Raw genomic sequence first — 23,709 nt, forward strand, 5'->3', positions numbered from 1 at the left:
TTAAGACTGAACAATATTTGAATGATCATTCATTACTAGGCTTAATACAATGATTTTGTTTTAGATACATCTGAAATATTGACTATTATAGAAGCTAGGACTAAAAGTCCAACACATTATATAGATAAGAAGGTCACAGATGAATGTAAATGGATATAAAACATACCTTGATCCATAATGTCTTGGATTTATAGAATCTTCCAGTCTTCAGGGGAGGCATTTTGGATCAACATATGATGATTTTCTGAAGTCACTCCGAGTAACGGGGTGCTCAAGAGAAGGAAACCCTTTATGACCCAATGACCTGACCCCTATTTATAGGAAGAGGAAATAAGTAATCCTCTTAGTCAATCTTAATTAATCCTGTCATTATAATTAAGATAGACTTAGCCACTACACATTTAATAAAAATGTATATTGTTAGAAATGACTTAATCCCGTCATTTTAATTAAGTGAATCACATTAATTGAGATCTGTAATTGATAGATTAATAATGTCATTATATATAAAAATATATAATGGTCCACAGATTAAGAAATGAATCTACAACTCCAGAACAATTCAATATGATGCACACTTGCTATTTGTTTCTCGTTCAAGGAAACCAATCACATTAAATGAGAAACCTTTATCAACCGTGTGAATGAGTCAAATAACACCAGTTTCTCCAAAATGGATAAGTTAAGCCTCATTGTCCATCTTTCGCTGGGTATCTCCTGCTGAGTGCAGGAAATTGTGGGAGGGCCAACTTCGCCTTGTACCGGGCCGCCGATGATAGGGGTCAACCCAATCACTGTCCGCCTTTGCTGCCTTGTCCCAGCGATCTTGGAAGATATACAGCTCCATCTTTGCTCTTCGCCGGCTCTGGCCCACCAGTCCATCAGTATCTCTCTTTGAACACATCGATAAAATTTTGTCATTCTTCCATAACAAATAAAGCACCATATTACCTCCATCCTCACGTCATTTCTCGCAATCCCAGGAACCTGCCAGATGGGCGAACATAATGAAGATGAGCGAGAGAGACATACATAGATAAATAGATAGATAGATAGAGAGAGAGATAGATGTAGAGAGACATAGAGATAGATAGAGAGAGAGAGAGAGCTAGATGTAGAGAGACATAGAGATAGATAGATAGAGAGATAGAGCTAGATGTAGAGAGACATAGAGATAGATAGAGAGAGAGAGCTAGATGTAGAGAGACATAGAGATAGGTATATAGACAGATAGAGGCATAGAGAGAGATTACGAGATGGATTGGTATATAGATAGATAGATAGAGAGAGAGATAGAGAGAGAGAGAGAGATAGAGAGATAGAGAGATAGAGAGATAGAGAGATAGAGAGATAGAGAGATAGAGAGAGAGAGAGAGAGAGAGAGAGAGAGAGAGAGATAGATAGGTAGAAAGAGAGATAGAAGATAGAGAGAAAGAGACAGGGAAGAGAGAGAGACAGATAGATAGAGGGATAGATAGAGAGATAGAGAGAAAGAGACAGGGAAAGAGAGAGAGAGATAGATAGATAGAGAGAAAGAGACAGGGAAAGAGAGAGATAGATAGATAGAGAGAGAGAGAGAGAGAGAGAGAGAGAGAGAGAGAGAGAGAGAGAGAGAGAGAGAGAGAGAGAGAGAGAGAGAGAGAGAGAGAGAGAGAGAGAGAGAGAGAGAGAGAGAGAGAGAGAGAGAGAGAGAGAGAGAGTGAGAACAGAGAGATGAGAGAGAGAGAGATACCTTGCTTGGAGCTGAGTTGGAAGAACCCCCCAACGTCCTTATTCCCCAGTGGACGACGAATTCACTGTCCACGACCCCCACCTTCTTCCTCGGGTCTCCCTGAAAACGAAACATGCGCCTCTCCTCTGATTAGTTACTAATGTCAGCCAATTTATACACTTCACGCACGCGGCTATTCACCTCAGCGCAGTATCCGAGCTTCATGTCCATTCCCCACCCATGGACGAGATCGTTCTGCACAATAAACAGATTAATCCTAACATTCGCTGTCGAGAATGAAGAGAAAGAAAGGCGTCACTGTCCCTTGTTAAACTTTCTGAGATGACGAGAGATGATGCTGGAATCATCATCGTCGCTCAAGCCTATATCTCTTGATTTAGGACCAAGGACTGGACAGACCGGACCAAAGCGGGACCACTGGTCCTCCATTTGAATATTTAATAATTAACTTCTGGTCCAGATTGACCCTTAGACCTAAACCTGCCCCGTCAAACCCTACTCTTGATTTTGATGGATTTTGGGTGATGATGACGAAATAAGGCATCGTCCCAAAACACTTATTCACGTATGCCATTCTACTAAAGTCTACATAATTTGATGATATGCCCGGTTAAATGCACCTGTATGAGACGCCATGCGCAACGCCAGGCGGACCTGGAGAAGACGGGGGCCATCCCTTCCACCCAACTGCAAGCATCACCGAAAATCGAGCGCTTTAATAGCGAAAAAAGCAAACGAGGAAACTGGGCTTGTGGGGGCAAATGAGTACCCCGTGCAAGGCGGTGCCTCGCTGTCCGGACACCTCTCTCTATCTTGAACCTTCCTGCGCGGGGACACAAGTGAAATGATCTCAAAAAAAATAAATGCAAAACTGGGCTCCAGCCTTAGAAAAGATCCGGGTTTCAGTTTGATCGGGCCACCTGTGAACCAAGAGCTCCTCTTTCCGGGTCGTGAGTTTGTGGTGTATTTCAGACCGCCGGGGGTCAAGCGCCGGCTGTGAAATCTCCAAGCCTTCAGATTTCACCACCTTCAGATACCTGAAAGAGAGGCAGTTAATTGTATTTAATGAAAACACCACGTCGGGGAATTGAGAGGAAATTAATTAATGGAAGTACCTTCCTGGATGGAAGTTCTCAACTCCAAGATCTTCGTCCCAGATGAAGATGTAGTCGTAGATGGACAACACATCCGGGTGAAGGAAACGCTTGGCAAACCACCTGAAACCAATTGGCCACGTATGAAATATCTGGAAGAAAACAAAAACTAAGAATCTTTTTAAGCAAAATGAAATGCAGAGACCATTTGGTTTGGTTATGAGCAGATACGTGGATGGCTGAGGAAGACCAGGGGAGACTGCGCCAGCCGTCGACTTTGCCGTCGTAGTGGAATAGAACGACCCTGAAATTTTCTGCAAGGAACTGCATTTGCAAGTAAAATAGACGAAAGCCAAGAATGAAGTGCGAGTAGAATGGAGAAGAATGTTTGAAGAAGGCGACACCTTACGGACTATGAGATCCACGCGTCGTTTCTGAGCGAGCCCGGCAGAGATCGCCAGTAGATTGCAAGAATTGATTTTCTCTTCACCCTTGCAATCTTCCTGTATCGACCATTCACAATTCATAGTAATGCTTGGAACGCAAACGCAGGGTGAAACGTATCGTATTTACATTTGCGGAAAAAACAAATTACCACACGACGAGGCATAGGGAAAATATTCTCGGGTCGCGATACCCAAGTCACAAAATACGCTTTAAAGGCGAGGCGAAATAGGTGATCGGTATTAATTGTTTCAAGACTTTGAAGTGAATTTATGTTCTAAGGTCAAACAAACCTTAAAGGTTGATTTCTTTGGAGACACCAGAGGCTTAAGTTCCATATCTGAAGTTGAATGCACTATGCCCCGGGGCAGGTGTCCGAACGTGGTAGAGGCTGAGAGTGAATCCTGGCAGCGAAAAATACTCCACTAAAATCATTTTCTGTACTATCTCCGTCCGTAATCGAAAACCAATCAATACTTCCTCAGTTTAATAATTAACCTCGAGAAAAAGAGGAGAAGATTAGCAAAAAATTCGACGAAACGTGGAAAAGGCAACCCTCAAGTATGTACCATGGACGTATCGAATGGATGCAACTTCGTTTCAACCTGCTCGGCGGAGACGTGTGTAAGACAAAAAAGAACCCATTTGGAAAATCTAGCCATATGCATGAAGGAGAAGGGGATTCGAGTGATACTCTAACCTTCGTGTGTAGGTACTGGAAGTTGGTAATTTGATATAAGATGAAAAGCATTACAATGCATAAGGTGATAATGCACAGATGAAGTTTCATCTCTGGAGAGGAGTTCTTCGGTCCTACATGATATTGAAATCAACGTGGAAAATATGAATACGAACTAGTTCGGTCAGGCGATCTATCGTTGAGAGCAGATGAAGAGATATCACGATGCGCCGTACCTCTTTCCCCCATTGACAGGATTCTTTGGAAGAGTCAAACGCTCGTGCGGAACCAGAATCGTCTTCGTGGAAGCGTTGTAGGGGTTGAACGAAGATCAAAGAAATAGAGATCCTAACATGACGTTCGAATCTACATAAACTAGAAAATAGAGCTATAGAGGACGACGATCTGACTTCATAAACTAGAAATACGAATGCCGGACGGAATGCTTGAAATTGGGGAAAGGTTGATGACAATCAAATCCAGGGAAAGCAGACACCATAAAACGTTTTCACAATCTAGATATCCTATCTTTCTCCTCGGGAATGTTATTTCCCTGTCGCGGATAAGTTAGTAGAATAATAAAGGAACTGAGTGAGAACGAGAACCAAGCTCAGTATTCTATAGAGGAAGAGGAACATAGAGGAGAAGAGAAGCTGTTTCGGCTCCACAGCACGCAGGTTTACAAACTTTCGCCATGGACTGAATGAGGGTGGCGATGAGAAGAGAGAAGAGGAGACGATGGAGGACCGAGCTTGCTTCCCAGAGACGATGGAGAAATCAAGGAAGGTGAAGAGGTCGACGAGGATCTGTGCGGAAAAGACGAGAGACCGCTCTCAAGACAAACTCCATTGCCTTGCATGCTCTATTGGTCCGACAAGTGGCGCTTCATTGTGCTCTCTCTCTCTCTCTCTCTCTCTATCTCCCTCCAGTAGCTCCATCTCTCTCTCCGTCTCTCTCTACCTCTATCTCTCTCATTATTCAAATATTTGAAGTGTCCGGCTTTGGCAAGACCCATTCTAAACATGCTGGACTCCACAAGGTAAATTTAAAAATAAAAAATAAATCTAGATCGAGGTGAACATCAAGCTATGGAACCGTAGCTGTTTGAGGTGTTGTTTTTGAAGTTGTAAGGCAGGCTTTGTGCATCTCCTGTTATTTCGGCAGTTAAGTATAGATAATGACGCTTTTAGAATGGATAGTACCCATTCATCTACTTTTACATATAAAAGTAGTAGTAATTATTAAAGAGTAGTATCCCCTCGCATTACTACCTTACTCAAAAATCCAATATTTCCAAGAATTATCTCCCATTGAGATACATTATCAAAGTGATAACATCAATCTAACGATTATAGTTCAACAATCTAACGATTATACATCATCAATCTAACAATAATCATAGTCAATATCGTTTCAGTTTCTAGTGGTTTTATATCTAAAATATACAATTTTTTGGTTATTTCTAGTACATAGCTCCTAACATATCTCAAGGATGAAATAAATACTATTTCTACACACTTAATCTTTTCCAAGCGTAAAAAAATGTATTTATTCCTTTATGCCCACCTGATAGGCCCCTAACTAGGCGGCATTCCATGCCCAGAGGCCTGCGTGTTTATTGGGAGGGCGTGTCTGTTGTAGTTCAGCTCACGACATTAAAGGACTGAGTCATTATGGGTAGCGATGCCCAAATACCTGATCTTTCAGGCCATTGCCAATGTCGGTGGTGATTCACGGCAGACTGTGCACGTGCATGTCCGCGCCCAAGGCGGGACGGATCAAGTACGGTCCGCGCGTGCTAGGCGCGTGGGCTGAGCGGTGTGTGTGCGCGCGTGCCAAGCGCCACGCGCGAGCGCCAACGCTACCCGCCAGCGCTTAGCGCTGCGCGCGAGTGCGGGACGCGCAGGCCGGGCGGCGTAGAGCGGTTGCAGCGCGCGAAGTAATGCGTGTGTGGGGCCGCGCATTATTTCATCCTTTAATGTCGTGTGTGGGGCGCGCGGGCAATGCGCGCATTGCGTGTGTGGGGCGCTGGGCTGGGAGACGTCCCGCCAGGAGACTAAGGCATGTGGCGCACTGGGAGCGCCGAGACGGCACAGCAGGCGCGTAGCGCTCTTGTGGGTAGTGCTGGGCGCGCAGCGCCCAGCTCGAGGGCGTCGAATGCGGCAGCGTTGCACAGACTGTGCGCTAGAGTGTTGACACGGGTGCCGGTGGCATGTGTGATCGTCAAGGCAGGGGTGGCGTGTGTGATCACCAGGCCCGCGGGCGCGCGGCGCCCGACCCGACGCACTTGTGTGGCGGCAGTGCGGGCGCGCGGGCGCGGAGCGGCGGCCGTGAGGCGGTGCGGCGACATTACCTCGGCGCAAAGCGCCTCGTCTCGTCCGTTGTATCACCCCTCATCTTCCTCCATGTAATTATTCCCAATGATGATGTACTCTTTATGATATGAATGCAATGACCTTATTCCCTGACGGTGCCTAGCACCACCATCTCCTCTTAACCCCTTCTATGCGATCTTAAGCAATCTGCAAAGCTTCCGCTGCAAGAGATCAAGGCTGCTCGATGTTCTGCTCCAAGCACTGAGGCCGGCGCACGCCAATTCTGAGTAAGAAACGTAGCTCGATATTTGAGCGTGTGACACCACCATATACTTTTCAAACAACACAATCAAACTATTTAGGCATATTGGTCCAACCAAGAGTTCAAGCTCAAAAAACTCTAGGTTAACTCAACCCAATTCAAGGCCTATAATCAAGGCTTTTCAAATCCAAATCCATCGGCTATATCCCACATTTTTTCACACCCTAATCTTTGGGCCACCAAGCCAGTTAAATATAAAGGATTCATGATAATATGGAAAATTTGTTTTTTAACATTAGAATTGATTCCAGACTTAATATCAACTTGACATAGATTCATCATTTATTAATCATTGCACCTTTAAATATTAATTTGAATTCCTGTGACACTTAAACGTAAAGTTCTTCAACAGACTTCACTGTAAGTTTCATAAATAATAACTCTTGATGAGAAAGGTTCTTCTCTGTGTTGAACGACTACGTAATTAAATATAAAACTATTGGATGTAATAAGATGAGGAATTTCTAAAAACAAGGTAAAAAACTGTGGAAATTTTATATTGAAGTTATTAAACCAAAGTCAAAATACCTTCAAATTAGATAAGAACATATGTTTTTATTAAAATTCAATGTTTTTAATATTTTCAAGATGATCCATTTACTACTGTTAACTAACGGTTTATTAGGAGATCATTATTCTATTTATGATATCACCGTTTTTTGAAATGTGATCGATAAGGCAAAATTGGGGGTATTAACAAGTCATTTTTATTAATTTCACTTCATTCAAATAAAATTTAGAAAATTTTAATTCACTCAAACACATATGGCGCATAGCAAGGTCATTTCATCAGGGATTGGCAGTTAGAAGTACAATTAATGAAAGAGTTAGAAGAGATATTACGGCGATATTACTAGTAAATAAATTTATTATTATATGCTAGATAAGGGAAATGTTAGAAGATGTGCTAGATGGATAGGTGGAAAATAAAAAAAGGTAGTGGGAAGGGTGAAGAATTGTCTAGAAGGAGAGAAAATGAAGTAAAATTATCATGTAATTGAGAGGGCATTCCTGTTGTTTGTGGAAATGGCTAAGTGAGAGAGTAGTTATATAATTTTTTATGAAGAAATAAAATGATTTTATTTAATTAATAGACCCAAAAATAGTTAAATAAGGTGGGTAATTTTTTAGGGGTACTAATGTTTTTAGGGAATTCAATTTAATTAAAATGTGGAGAAAAATGCAGCAAATCATTTATTAAATGGAATGATCTCAATTTTTTTGATATAAATCTTGAAAGAGAACCTAAACTTTTTTGTGAGATTAATATACTTAGTTATTATATTTATACTTTGTTTCATACAAATGGAGTTTATATGAATTTTTCACATGAAAACTTACCAGATTTCATTGTCATCTAACAGTTGGCATCAGCTTCAGACTGTCATCTTCCAGCAACATCTTTCTTCACTCTTATCCTCCACACTCCCCTTTTTCTCTCTCATCACCCACCATTTCATGAGGAGCATGAGGGTGTCACCTCCTCTGACCAAAAAGCAAAAGAGGATCTTCCTCCTCTGATTAAAACTCAAGAGCATTTTTAACATTATGGGAAAGATGATTAAACAATGATAAAGTTGAAGTTTAATGTAGATGCTTGATGTAGGATTAATCTCATTTCCTCTCAAGTGATCAGGTGGCATATTTGTCCATCTCCATCACCAAAAAATGTCTTATTGGCGACGAAGACGAATGCCAAGGGCTGAACTGGACTATATTACAAGTGGTCATTTGATCCATGTAATATAGGATTCAATAGATGTGATTGAATCACAGTTATTGACCCCCTTAAGTTTCAGTGATCCTTGAATCCAATCAGCACTACTACATCAGCGTTAATTTCCAACTGGCCTGTCCTCACTTGTCCGCATCAGGGAAAGGGAATGGATCTTGACCATTCAATATTCTTCAAGAAGATCGACAGTCAAGATTCAAACTTTTCACTTTAATATTTTCAAGCACCGCCGGGCCATGCTTAGAAGACCTTCAATATTTTTTTATTTTAGTAATTATATTTTTTACTAATCATGTTTACGTTATATTCGTTGTATTTATATAACAATTGAACTTATGCATGAAATGGGTTTTATTCATGAAATACAAAATGTATCACATGTATCATACTTCATAAAATGCGAGTATGAAGTTAGATATGTTAGTGATAACAGAGAAAAAGACTTAAACTAGTGTAACAATTTGATTTCGGACGTCCACAATGACTTTGTTCGACGGGCAATTCACTAGAGTGAACGTAACAATGTGATGCAAATTTCCTAGGTGAAATGTACGTGCAGGGCCGACGTGTGGGGTTCATCGAGTTTCGAACTCCGGAGTGGATGACCAATGACAATGAAGGTGACCTTCTGACCCTCGTCGGAGCGACGACGGTGACTACGGCACCGAACGGAATAGTTTCGTAGGGGCTCGCACGTAAAGGGCGGGCTCGGCCTGTACCTAGGAAGATGCTCAATTTGTAGTTTTCTCGAAGTGTTTCTCTCACCTAATCTAACCCGAGCACGGTGGAGTGCAGTTGAAAATATACTGTAAGACGTAATATAACTCGCAAGCAAGGGGAACGGTGTACCTCGTTAGTGGCGGCGTTCGTTGTCAACGTCTTTGTCGGTGCATGGGGCTGGTGCACAAAAATGTGGCGGAGATGTGCCATAGAAAAACTCAACTGGCGGCGTTGAAGCGGCGCAAGAGCATAAAGTTGGCGGTTGGAGTTCAGAGGCAAAGATTGAGGATGAGTTTGAAGGGACATACGGTAGTGAAGTATCTCAAATGATCGGTTGAGTCCGGCGAGGGATCGAGCAAGTGGATGATGATCACGGTTGACACTGACGGCAACCTCGCGGAGTTTCAGCCACGTCTTGGAGGGCAGAGTAGTACGATGAAATTGCAACAGCTGCACTACTATCAACTATGCCGTCCAAGACAGAGTCGGGGCAGTCGGGGGAGTGGGAATCACATCAACACAATTGTCACAGGCGTTAGCGTAATTTGAAGAAGGCGAAACGGGTGTAATTTTGTCGTCATCGTTATTTTCGCTTCGATCAAATAAATTTTTTATAATTTGTAAACTTACTCAGGAATGTATAGTTGGGAGTAAGGTCGTCTCCATAGGGATTGGCACTTAGACGTAGAATTAACTATTGAGTAGGAGGGTTAAAAAACACCATTAGGTGTTTGTTATAATGTCTAAGAGAGAACAATGAAGTATTTAATAGTGATGTGGAAAGGAAGTCCTCTCTAAATATTTTATCTAGACCTCAAGTTTTCTATGTTTGTGGTGAAGAAATATTAATTATTTTTGGATATTTTTGTGGAATTTTTAGAGGTTGAATTGTCAGAGAAAAGTAAGAGTTAAATGTTGAAGACAAAGTGCTTGAGAAAATGTCTGAACGAGTAAATGAATTTTTATAGATTTTTCATAAGAAATGATAATGAAAATTCTTTAGTTATTTTCTCTTGATATTTATGTAAAATAGGAATTTTATCTTCACAGATTTATTATATATTTTTATGACTTTTAATTGGGTTGAAAAGTATTAAAATCAGTTGTTTAGAAATCGTTTAGACAACAGGTGTACGAGTGTTCGACGAAAATGCTTAAAAGAATTTTTAGTTCTTTTTCTTGAGATCGAATTACTTCGATCTCGAGATCTGGATTGAGGATGATTCCTCAATCCTTTCTCTGTACCAAGTCGTTTATCAATTGAAATTATTGAGATGAAGCTTACGTACCAGAATTCCTCGCCATTTGAGGGTCACCGACGGCTTAAGATCCTCATCATGCAGTGTCTCCTTTTAGGTAAGTATTCCTTGACCTTTCTTCGAATAGCTCCCTCTTTTAGATCTCCCTTCAGGTCACGAACTTTTCACAACCAACAATCGAGAGAACCAAACAGAGAGGAGGTGGAAATGGCGCTCCATCATGCAAAACAAACGTGATTTTATAGCTATAACTTCGGCGGTGAAAGATAGTTTTCCAGCGACTTATGGCCATTTTATAGGTCAGGAATGGTCCAAAGACCTTCCTAACCGGTATGGGACAACTCCGGCGAAGTATCTGGTGATGAATCGGCGGAAATCTGCCTTCTCCTCCCCGGATTGACTTCGCCGGCGACGGTAATGACGGTGAGAGAATGGATTTTGGTCGAGTATTTCTCGACTGTTAGGTCTCTCAAGTGGGGGGTTCAACAGCTACAATTAAATCGTAGCCATGGACCCCTTTTATTTCGGTGGACCCCTGCTGTGTCAGGTCTCGCCGAGTCGCAGGCATTGGCGTCGGTGCTCACGGCAGAATCCACCTCAACAACTTCAACAACACGGGCACAAATCTTCACAAATTCTAGCCGGTCGCCGGTGTGGCACCAGCAATGCATGTTCAAATTTGCGCAGTCACATCGATCGGTCATAAAAGATCAAGAGTTATTGTCGTGAGTTGCCGATTAGATGATCCCGTCGCAATTGTGGTCAGTGGCGAGGAAGGATCAGTCCACACTCTGGCGTAGTCAGGCCATCGGACGTGTTCAATCAGGTCCTTCTGATGGGGTTCAACGACCGTGGAGTCAGTTTGCTTGGTGTGGCGCAACAGAGCTTCTTGCAAGCTCGACGGTCGATTTGGGTTGTGATCACGAAGTGCAAGGATGACAGTGTGATACGACCTGATGAGAACACTTAGCCGCATGGACTTGTCAATGCCGAACCGGTGCAACAGCACGCATGTTAGAAGCGGACAGCAGACGGTAAGAGCATTTTGACGGTGAGTCGGCGGGGTCGATTAGATCGTCGTCGTGCCATGCGATGGATGTTGCTGAGAATCCCTAGCCGAGTGGACATGCGATGGATGTTCAACGGTACCAGAATATAAATATCCCCCCCCCCCCCGGTCTACTGCGTCTTCTGCTTCTCTTCTTTCTCTGCCTCTTCTTCTTTTCCCTTTCTCTTCCTCTTTCTCTTCTCCTCCCTCTCCTCTTCTCCACCTTCTTCTACTTCTCTCAAGGTGAGACCTGGACATGGAGTAACTGCAAACACAACTTCCAGATCTGGTCTGAACGTGGGGCTCATCATGGCCTTATATAGGGGCATGATGGGCTCCTTACAAGGAGTCCAAAGGGGCCCAATAAGAGACCCCATTTTAAAACATAAATAAAGAAACTAGTAGATTAAAATGATACAAAATTAAAATGATACGGATGCATAACGACAAGTAGGAGCACTTGTCGTGACTAACACAAAACAGAAATTAAACCATTGAAAACAGATAACGAAAAATACGAAGATATGAACGCGGACGTGCTCTACCCCGGGGTACTTAAACCCGGGCGTCTTCACGGACGCTTTGGCGTGGCGGTCCGGCTGGACATGGACCGAAGGTTGCTGATGTTGACGAAGATGGCTCTGATGACGTGTTGTTAATGACGCTTGGGCGCGCTCCATCACAATTGTTATAAATATACAAAAGTTTGAAGCAAGATGGGAAGGGGGGAAAGAAAATTTAAGAGTTTGATGGTGAGCTTCTACAAATATCTCGAGATCCATCCCCAGAAATCATACACATAATGAGATATTTTGTATTCCCAAACAAATGTTAATATTTAACTCGATTAAATCAAAATTTATATTGCCTATAATTTTAGCAATCAATCCCATATTAAATTGATAGTTTATTCAATGCTTTAGGTTAGACATGGGATAAGTGTTGGGTTGTATTGCCTTGATCTAAATAAAACAATGTGGATTCCTATAGGGTAGTTTTTGAACGAATTTGAAACTAACTCTACTCAACATTTAATCAAAGCACTAAAGCATGCATCAAATCCATGATTTATTGAATTTTTTGAGCTGAACAATTATGCAGCCTCTAGACATATGTGTATTTCCTCGCATGTTTATTCTCCTCCTTCCTCTTGACAAGCCCCATTCACACTCCACCTCTACCGTTACGCCATCCTGATCACATTGGAAATGGAGAGGAGACAAGGGGAGAAGGGAGAAGTAGGGGAGGGGCACTAAACAATCCGTTCCTGGGTGAATTTCATTTAGGGTCTTACTTTATTTATACTAAATGAAATTTTTTGTAACACCATTTCACATCAAGTATATCTTACAATGTCCAAAAGATCATTTGTGTATGATCTTCTAGGCCCATGTATCAATCTAGTTAATGAGTCAAATGGCCCAATAACTTTTATTGACATTCCAAATTAATTAACAAGGTCATCATATGGACGAGTTAATGACAATTTGATCTAGTCCAATCGACTGGTCGAGTCCCATGGGGTGCTAATCCACACCTTGTGCTCTAGAAGATACAAAGGAGTTTGTATTGACTCACTCATGGAACCTCTTTGTAATTGATTACCCTATACATATAGTCCCTCATCCACATAAAATCCCTAGTATGACTTAAATTATGGTCAACTATTAAACCCAAACAAGTCATCCGAGTTACTACTATTTTGTTAGGAAATCATAAGAGACTCTTCGACAACCTTGGCCATGCATCACCTTCCTTGAGTTGTCTCCTATTATACTGATAGCAGACGACCTAACCTTGTGTAATGGGAAACAAAAATGAAACTCGTAAATTGGATAAATTAACACCAAAATAATATTAATTCAATATTCCTCGAGGGTGATCACAATTTGGTTTAATCCTGTTGAAGGGGATTAAGTCAATGGAGCAGGGATTTAACAATGACAAGTAGGGAATACTTATGATATTCCTAACTTAACGGAGTAGGAGATTTGAAATGATTTGTCAAAGTTTGGCGCATAGATTTCTGCAGTAAACAACCACTCAAGCAAATGAACAATTATCATGAACCAACAATTATATCAATGTTAAGGTATCGCTAGGTACCTCAAAGAGGGAAGCCAATATCTTGATTATTCTGAAGTTGAATGGCCTTGATTGACATTGATCTGCAGCTCCACAAGCAGATGTGAATAAAGAGAGGAGACGGTATGGGAAGTGGATAAAATGGGAGGGTAAGATTTGGTCGGCACGAGAAGATGTTGATGTGTAATGTGAGAAGGATGGGGATGAAGTGTGGAAAATGAACTTAAACGATGGATGGGATAAGGCGTGAGAATTGATGAAGATTAGAAGAAAGGAGACAATGAAAAACAAGATGGAGTTGATGGATGGATGTGTTTCAATAAGGTCAAGGGTAAGATGATAAAACAAATGATGGAGATGAAAAGGTATGAAGAAAGGAAAGGAGAAACCTAAGAGGAGTTGATCGATGTTGAATACGAGAAGTCATTGTAGCCGTTCTGTTGCCATTATCACCAGAAAATCATTGGAGAATCATTCTTTTCTCACAAAAAACTTTGAATAAAATCTCAAGCAAAAGTGTCCATACCAACAGTCTCATTGCTCATTTAAAGGAAAAGAAACATGCAGTTACAATGTAAATAAACCGTAGACATTTTGAGAGAAAGTGGTGGAAAGATTCGTGATTCATGTGGAGAAAGTTGTGGGGAAGGGTGAGGGAGAGAGGTTATGAGAAAAGTTGATTTGGAAGTTATAGGGAAGAGAGAAAGAAAGAAAATTAGAGAAGGAAGAGAATGGCGGAACAGTCAATAATAGTGGACAGTTAGGAGGATGAGCGAGTGGGTAGAAAGAAAGAGAACAGGTGGAGATGAAAAGTTAAAGAAAAGGGGTTGAGTGAGGAGAGAGAGAAAAGAACATGAGAGAGAAAGGAGAAAAGTCAAAGAAGGGGACTGAGGGAGGAGAGAGAAAAAGAGCGTGAGAGATAGAGAGACAAAGAAAAGGGAGATATAGATAGACAATGAAAAGGGAGAGAAGAGAGAGGGAAATGCTAAGCATTTCCCATCACCTTGACTACTATATTTTTGTGAACTTCTCGAAGCACCCAAACAAAGACTATTTGGAATTCCAAGATTAGGTACTCGTACACAAAAGTCAAAGTACAATTATTTGTCTACAAAACATCTTTGGTATCTTAGATCTAAGGACTGCTTACAAAACCATCACATGAGTAAAACTTATTGATAGTTTGGTGTAGGGATCCATACACATAAATTCAGTGAACTCTTTTTGCTAATGAGCACCCACTATCAATCCTTACTTTGTCTACACTAATGGCCATGTAAAAGTTGATAATACTATTCTATCCTGATACTTTGATGTCCTTATCAATTATCATTCAAATATGAATATTTATAACACATGCTTTGTTTGTAATAATTGGAATTCAATTCATAATATCATGATCATGCAAGATCCTAGAGAAGGTAGTTACAAGGATGTCCTTATCAATTTTTTAGTTCAGATATGAATATTTATAACACATGCTTTGTTTGTAATATTTGGAATTTCATTCATAATATCATGATCATGCAAGATCCTAGAGATGCTAGTTACAAGGATGTTTGGCCATAGTGCAGAACCATCATGAGCTTTATGGAATCTAAATGTAATGGTGGTTTCAGTGAGTATTATAGTCTTGTTTCCTCTTTTGGAGCTGTATGTCCAGGGATTCCATTCCAGATACATAAGGAATATTGTAAATGGGGATGTTTGACCATATGATAGCTCTTTCATAAGGTCTAAGGAATAGACATTTAAAATTGGTCCTATTGGATCTTTTATATTATTTTTGCTGCCTGGAAATATATGTAGCTGGTGAATAGATTCTATGGATCATGTTCCAGCTGTGTGTGCAATTATGTGACTATAATGATTTATAATTGAACAATGCAAGGAAGAGATGGGATGATGATATTTATGAAAAAATGTAATGCATGAAAACCGGGTTTCGGCCCCCATTTCAATACAATGTTTAAAAACCTACTATCTTTGTGAATCCCATATTATATGTGATTTGAAGGAGATACAGGGTGGTGAAACATATTTACAATGGGATTAACCTGTGACCTGTTATTCATGTGGTACAACAAGAGATGTACCAGTTAGTTGTAAATAGTATACTATTATTCCTACAAAGCCAGTTACAAATACATCTGAATTAGATGAGGGTTAGCATCAACCATCCTTTAGGGGAAAGAGAATATTATTGGGACAGCGGAGCTTGACCACTTTCGATCGTTTACTGCTTTAAGGTACTACCATTGGTGGTTGCAACTTGATCAGTGAAATATTTTTTCTATCAGCTCCTAGGTATTTTTGCTGTTGCTTTATTCTAAGTTGTGTAGTTTTGATGCCTCCTTTTTTTCTTGGGATTTTGCTTCGTTGTTTTTGGTGCTGTTTCTTTGATTTGTTGAGTTTCATCCTATGTCATGAACTGATTCCTCCCTTCTCCCCAATTCTGATGTATTGGTTTCCCCAATCTCCTTCAACTTCATTGATAAAAGACTCTACAGATACAAGCTTTAACTGTGTATATTGAATGACACAGAAACTGATGTACCAGGTTGAAAGCAGGGCGGATTATTTCAATAATATACAAGAGAAACCTCTAGTGATCTCGCTTCTTTTCTCTGCAATATTTGATCAGTATGGCTAGTAGGGGGGCCATCCACATGAGAAAATATTGATCATGGATGAAATATTATGGCATGATCTGTAGCTTCATTCCAATTTGAAATCTGAGATACATACATCGTTGATCCATTGAATCAGGGTAATGTGTTCTATTTTCTGAGAATTAGTTAATAGAAAATATGAATAATGGCATGCAAAAAATGCATATTAAATGACTATATTAAGAAACATGTCCTCCTGATCTCTTTCACTCTTATCCAGATTTTTCCAAGATGATGATTTGGCTCGATCTATATAGTTTGTCCTTTGAAGCTTCAATGTTGAGAGAGAGTGATTTTCATCTGGAAGCGAGATCCATATGCTTATTGCATGCACTTTCCAGTTTTAAGATAGGGCATACCAAGATGATCTATAATGAATCTCCATCAAAACCATTGTAGGCATATATTTTTCCGTGCAAATAGATGTTGTTCTTTGTGTGCTACAATATGATTAGCAAGAGAGTCAGTAATAGAATTCCCTTGATGAAAAATATGTAATTTACGTGTTATTCTATGCATGTGTGATAGGATTGTATATCACATGCTTAAACGCTTGTAATTGTTGTATTATGATCTCATTAAAATCTTTTAAGTGAGATATTGTATTGGTATGAAGGGACATAATTATATGCATCACACGTGCCATATAATGTATACATTTGTATTAATAAAAAAATGAAAAAGATGTGGAATGTGAAATTGGCTTGGTGGCCAAATATATTTCCATCATTATGCTTTTCTCCATGAACCAGCTTCAATAAAAAACTCAAAAAATAAAAAGACTCATAATTATTCCTTTATTTATGTGCTTTATTTTGATTATTTTAAGACCTTCCTATTGGCCATATATTTATAGATAAAATATGAGGCAGGGCATCCAATTAATAATGAAATGGGTCCATTCCCTCAATACTTATGCTTTCACTAGTCTACTAAAAATTCTTTCTTTTTAGACACAATATATTGCATGATGTGTCCCACACTTTTTAAGGCATCCTTTAATTTAGTATCATCAATTAATTTAGAAAATACTCTAAATTCCAAATAAATTTCAAAAAAAATATTCTTTTCACATGGAAATGACTATTATTAAATTTATAGCACCTTACAACATGAAAATTCTGTAAAATTCTTTTCATATTAAGATGTAAAATTAAGGATATCATGAAATTCCATGAACAAACACTTTGAATAGGTTTTCCTTATCTAAAATGATAAAGTTGAACAAGAACTCATGAAAACTAATTTATTTTATAAAAATCAGATTAGCATTATTCGATTGAAAACATTCTGCATGTGAGTTCATGTAGTAGGTCTAGAAAGCCATGAAGTCTTTTTATGCATTGTGCTTTGAACCTAAAGAGAAAATTTATCACAAATGATTTTAAGCTTTAAAAACATGGCAGTAGTTTCACAGGAGTATTCAAAAGATATGGAAAGGATTGAGTAAAATGTGTGGCTAAAAATTTATCTGAATAATCATATTTGTATATCTATGCAAATAATAATAATAATCTAGAAGGGCTGCTGGATTTCGTCTCAACTGTGGTGCTTTGGAGGTCATTGTGGTGTGGCTTAATGTAGAGCAGTCCATGACACAAGCCTTTGACCAGTAATATATTTATAACTTTGGAGGATGGTCAAGATAGCTTGCTTCCAAGCCACTGCACTAGATGCACGTAGTAGCAGTCAATGGCCCAGTATTCCCTGTTTGTTCTTTTATATCATCCCAAAAGAAAATCTAGAGACATACACAATAGAAGTAAAAACCAAACATAATCCCCTAAAGAAAGGAGAGTCTAGCCAAATCATGATTTATCAAAACCAAAGTAACAGCCAATTCCATAATCAGACCTGTATGGAGCCACTGTCTATCATTTGTTTAAGCTTTTCCAAAGACCAACCTTTCTCAGCAGGAATAAGAAAAAGCTGGGATAAAGTAGGGAAGGTACCATACCATCTGCTAAATGCTGTTTTTTGAAAGAAAAAGCTAGTCCAATCATTATGATGGGAAGTGCCAAGGTTTTTGAGTTTTGTTCTGCAAGAACAAATAGAAAATTAAATTATATAGTAAGGTCATTCTTTCTGAATCTAAAGATTCATAAACTTTATAATATGAATTTGAATTGACTCCGTAATTTAAACAATCGAATTTCTCAGGAGTCTGTTTTGAAATGTATATTGATCGATTTTTAAGAGCTAATATCATAATATATAAATTTTATGCATCACCTTAAAAAAATACACATATTAAGCATTAAATATTATTATAAATCACACAAATTTTACTTTCAATAAATGAAAGATTTTTTGGCACAACGTGTCTAATATATTCATTAATTATTTATTATTGACATATTTACTGTAAAACTAACTAACTTATAAATTACCAAAATATTTATTCAAATATCATAACACATCAAATATTATGACACATAAAATTACACTTCTTATGACACATTAAATATTATTGGTAATTTTGTGTTCCTTTTATTTTTACATGTATTAGTAAAAATATTTCTTTGCTTCTAGGTAAGGAAACCATAATTTATGGGACCACAAAAAATGGCATTAATGAAGAGAGAATATTCATAACTCATCATATTTACTTAGAAATGGCGCATAACACTTTAGAAATCTTGGGCTGATTCAATTTTTTTTGGGAACCCCTAGTCACAAAGAATCATGGAAAATAATGCCATTCTCTGGAAGCGTGATTACACTTTAAGCACATGAATATTTAATGAAAACCTACCTCCCATTTAACAGTAGTAAGTATCTGACATAAGAAGATATTCTGCATATAGGTACTATTTAACTTTTCCAAAACCCACAATGTATGGAGGCAGACACTGACTCAAATCCCCAAACTATATTATTGAAGTTGAAAGTATTATTTTTAGTGTGTGACAAATGATGAAGGTGACAGTAATTATCAAAATGTGTCATAATTTTTTTATAAGTCAACGGTTCTTCATAATTATCCCCAAATTACATAGAAACCACAATAAAATTGTATGGCATCAAGACAAAATTACAGCACAAACTCTTCAGGACATTGATTTTTTAAGTCATATGAGTTCCAACAACAATATATTTTGTCTTCATGCGCTCAAAAAATATTCTTAAATCCCTTACTCATAAAAATTATGAATTTTTATGAAATTTATATATTACATTTTTATTATGGAATATTTCTCATTTAATTATGATATAAATTAGACCTGTAAATTCTATTTCTAAAAATATTTGAAGGTATATAAAAAGATTATACCCAGTTTTGCAGATCATATATTTAATTTGGATAATTATAAAATTATGGAAAATGAAAAAAATTCTCTATTATTCTAAAAATAGACTTTGATAAAACATAAATACATATATCCATAATATCAAAAATTGTTTAAGTTTTTGTACTCAATGTTGATATTGATATTTGATAAAAAAGGGTGTGGTCTTAAGATAACATGAGCTTAGCCTAGTTAAAAAAATGAGTTTTTCATTTTATTGCATGGTTTATTTTAATTTAAAAATGAGCTGGACTGAAACAAATCATGAAGAATGGAGCAACGAGCATAAGTCATGGGTTGAGAAATCTGAACTTAAGTGCCATTTTTGGCACACTTTCAGCTGACTGTTTTATTTATAAATGCAGGATAAATGACATGTTTAATGACTTAAATAAAATATTTCCGATAAAAAATCATCTAATTTTGATATGGATTGGAAGATAATGTAGTTTGTGTTTGGAAAAAAATTCCTATTTGGATTTGAATTTTTTCCGGAATTTTTAGTTTTCTTCAATAATTTTAATTCTTCATTTCCTTAATTCAATTTTTCTAAAAAGTTTTTTGTTAAGTATTTCTATAATTATATTTTGTAGATTTTAAATAAGTAGAAAAAACTTTTTTTTTGGGGATACGTGGCAATTGCCATGTTGTCGCTAGAGATTAGTTGGACAACCTGTTGTGCAACCGCACACATGGGACTTGCTCGCTGAGATGACGTGACATGGGTTCTGCCATGTGGAATACCTTTGAGGCCCAAGGGGGCCCCAATTGGCGCCTTGGTTTCACCCTTGTGGGCATGTATGGCATGGCATACCTATGTGGCATTGTATTTATCCAAGTGGAGAGAAATAGGTGTGTGTGTCGTATATTCAGTAAATGATTTAGCATGTTATTATATAGATGTGAATGGTCAACGTTTTTTCCATATGGGACTTATATTTTTTTTATTCTTTCAAGATACATGCCATCAACAAAGTGTTGATCGGTGAAATTCAATTCACATCGTTGATCTTCACTTAAAGGCACATGGATCATGGGGTATTTAATGCACTTGATTTCACGAAGAGCTGTGATTTTTTGTACCTCCATTTTGGGCTTTTTAACTCTCCTCCAACAGTTGATGATGCTGCAGCATCTAATCAGTTGCACAAAAACTCTTACTTCATCATACTGTTCTTGTTGATGTGGCTGCATCCTGACTGTTCCACCTTATGCAAAGGGTGATTATATGGTCAAGAATGACCCAGATTGTCCTTAAACACGATCTCACCAATTTCGGCAAGATCATTGCATTTTATTTTAATGTCATCCGGTTTTTGAGTTCTTTGTGGGGTTTTAGTAATTTTCAGTGCTTACTTTCTCTTTCTAGTATAAGACCTTCCAAATTTGGGTGAATCAAGGCCTGATGTGTGGAACCAGATGGATAAATGACTTTCTTAAACTGGAGGTTTTTGCAGTGAAATTCTTGATTGAAAGACTTGTTCTGATATAAATTAGATAGACTTTGAACCCATTAAGGTTAGAAGGAAGTTAATTTATTGGCTTGATGATTAATTATGTTTCAATTTAGATAGGAATTTAGTACCAAATTCTTAATTTCTCTCTCTTCACACATAATTTTCTCTCTCTAAACTTATGTATATAATTTATTTGTCAATCTACTACCGATTCACATGATATTGCGCTTGTTCAAAAGATCTTTTCATCCTTTATGTAGATCTGCTTCCATTTGTTTCATCTAATCACATTTCATCATTCAATTTCTTGAATTACCCCTATGTTCTCAGAATCATCATGATAATCCATAATTCCTCATGGATTCAACCTAGAATTATCTTTACACTTGATTCGTTTTGTGATCTCAAAAAGTTTGATCTACTTTTAATAACATGTATGTTCTTCTTTAAACGATTTGAAATTTACCCTCATCAAGTACCCATAAACCAGTTGGCAAGTCTAGTGAAGTTTGATGCCACTTTTATGGCCCGAGCTCACTCCAAGTTGAACATGGTTGACCCAGTCCTCAATGATCAGTGTTTTTGTTCCAGTCAACTATAAAGTGACCAAGTCCACAATATGTTTGCGCAAAATTTTAGATGCTGCCATTGATTGTGGTTGGAAATATTGTCAGTGGTAACCAGTGAGTGGTGGAGTTGGGTGGTAGCATACTACTATGGACAAGTTCAAGTAACGTGTTTGACACAAATAATGTTGTTGGTTGTTATGATCACTGTTGGATAGGTTAAAATCCACCAATAAGACTCCTGGAAGAGTTAGAAATAAGTGAGACTTTAAAACCCTCTATAGAGGTAGTCTCTATGAAATTTCATGCTTATCCTCTGGATCTCATTCTTGAAGCTTCAAAACACTTGGCCTTTACTCCTGATCTCTTTAGAATGAACCAATATGAAATTTTGATGAGGTTTTCACTTGTTTTGTCTCTCTCTGTCATGTGATGTTCATATTGCCTTTTGTCTCTCTTTGTGTTAGATGTAGAACATCTCTTTCCTTTCATTCATGTTCCTCCCATTCTACCTGAAACCTTAATGTTGTAGGTCCATTTTTGAAAATTTTATTTGATCGTGATATTCTAAGACATGCATTGAGAGCTCCCTATAGAGGATCAAATGATCAAGATCAGTCACGCATGTTTTAGTGTCATTTTTGCCCGATCTTGCCAATGGATGAAGATATGGAACATTCATTTTTTCCTATGTGAATCAACAATGACATGCTGATGCCAATTCATCTAAAATTGATCGCTAAACCTAGGGCACACAACATACGTTGGCCAACAAAAATACTAAAATTATATACCTCCCTCCCAATGGATCAACACCTTACCCTATATCTCTTATGGAGAAATTAAATGAGAAAGTATAAAAAACATTTTTTTCTAAGTGTGAAGTAGAAAGATGACAAAAATACCTTAAATCTGAACTTATTATCAGCCCAAGCTTAGCTTTCCTCCCTTTATAATAAAATAACTCAGTTTAATACATTGTATGGTTTTCTCCCTTAAAACATACTCATTATTAAGTGCTTATGATGAAATCACATGTAATATCATGTAAGTATTTTAAATTCAATTATTTTTCCCCTAAAACAGACTTACCAAGGAGCCCATCAACAGATGGCATCATAAGGTCACTATGTGGCGTGCATTACTACGGCACAATGCATACATAATCTAAGAGTAACTGGTTTTTAATGCGGGGGATTGAGGGCACTATATGTGCAGTGCTAGCAAATTGAACACTATTTCTAAAATAAATATATTTGAATTATTATCCCAATGTGATGAGAATATTTGCTATGATTAGTTTTTTATGATGAGACCATAATGTGGTGTTTGCTAGAATCACATTATCTTCTCCCACTCATATTATGAGCATGGTTGATCATGTAACCTTTAGTATGGATACAGTAATGAGAGATTTGTGGTGCTCTTTTGGGAAATTTTTCACCGAATTGATACATATGAACATGTGTATAGTTTTATACTTAACTATGAAACAATTTGGGCCAGGTCGTGGTTTTTAAAGTGGTCCTTAGAACTTTGACACCAAAGATATATTATTTGTGGATGGGTATGATTTTTACTCACTCCTTTGAGTCTTAATCACAATGTTCAATCAGCAAAAATTCCACGACGGTGAGGACGTAGTAAAAATGGGATTTTCTACCCTCAATATAAGTGAAGGCAGCTCAAGGAAGTGGAAATATCAAAGAAATAGTTCAACAATATTTCCAAATGCATCACTCCTACCTAGGAAGATTGACTAAGGCTTGAAAACTGACCGTGTGCTGTTTCATTCTAGGAGTATAATGTAGTTGAGAGATTATACATGCAAGGTAATGAATAACAGGAAGAATGATGTCGGACGTCTTCAGTGACTTCGTCCGACGAGTAAAATCACTAGGTGAATGTAACTACGTGATATGTGTGTCCTAGGTGAAATGTACGTGCAGGGCCGACGAGTGGGGATTACGCCACGTTCCGAGCTCCGAGGTGGACTTCCATTAACGGTGACAGTGACCCTCTGACCCTCGTCAAAGCGACGATGGCGACTACGACGCCGAACAGAGCAAGTCCATAGGGGCTCGCACGTAACGGATGGGCTTGGCCCGTACCTAGAAAGACGCTCAACATGTAGTTTCTTGATAATTTACTCTCACCTATACTAACCCGAGCGCAGTGGAGTACAGTTCCGCATCGGGCGTCATAGATCTCCAATGGATACAAGTGCTGTCGGGGAAGGGAGGGGAATCGCGACGTTTGTGTAGTCGTCGACCACCCGGCAAGATGCCACC

The 23,709-nt window shown here is 38.5% G+C and overlaps 1 protein-coding gene across 1 annotated transcript; it reads right to left on the bottom strand.

Moving 5' to 3' along the window:
• Positions 1–593: 593 nt before the first annotated feature.
• Positions 594–4,826, bottom strand: LOC144704412 (uncharacterized). The gene is made up of 14 exons (XM_078576828.1): positions 4,186–4,826; positions 3,971–4,083; positions 3,840–3,875; positions 3,564–3,674; positions 3,231–3,329; positions 3,032–3,150; positions 2,848–2,949; positions 2,653–2,769; positions 2,502–2,555; positions 2,353–2,419; positions 1,913–1,966; positions 1,733–1,831; positions 952–987; positions 594–865 (listed from the first exon to the last, which is right to left on the bottom strand). The coding sequence occupies exons 1-14, from the start codon at positions 4,196–4,198 to the stop codon at positions 683–685; spliced, it is 1,203 nt and encodes a 400-aa protein (XP_078432954.1). The 5' UTR covers positions 4,199–4,826; the 3' UTR covers positions 594–682.
• Positions 4,827–23,709: the final 18,883 nt, after the last annotated feature.

The sequence above is a fragment of the Wolffia australiana genome, chromosome 6 (assembly GCF_029677425.1).
Source record: "Wolffia australiana isolate 7733 chromosome 6, ASM2967742v1".
NCBI lineage: Eukaryota > Viridiplantae > Streptophyta > Magnoliopsida > Alismatales > Araceae > Wolffia > Wolffia australiana.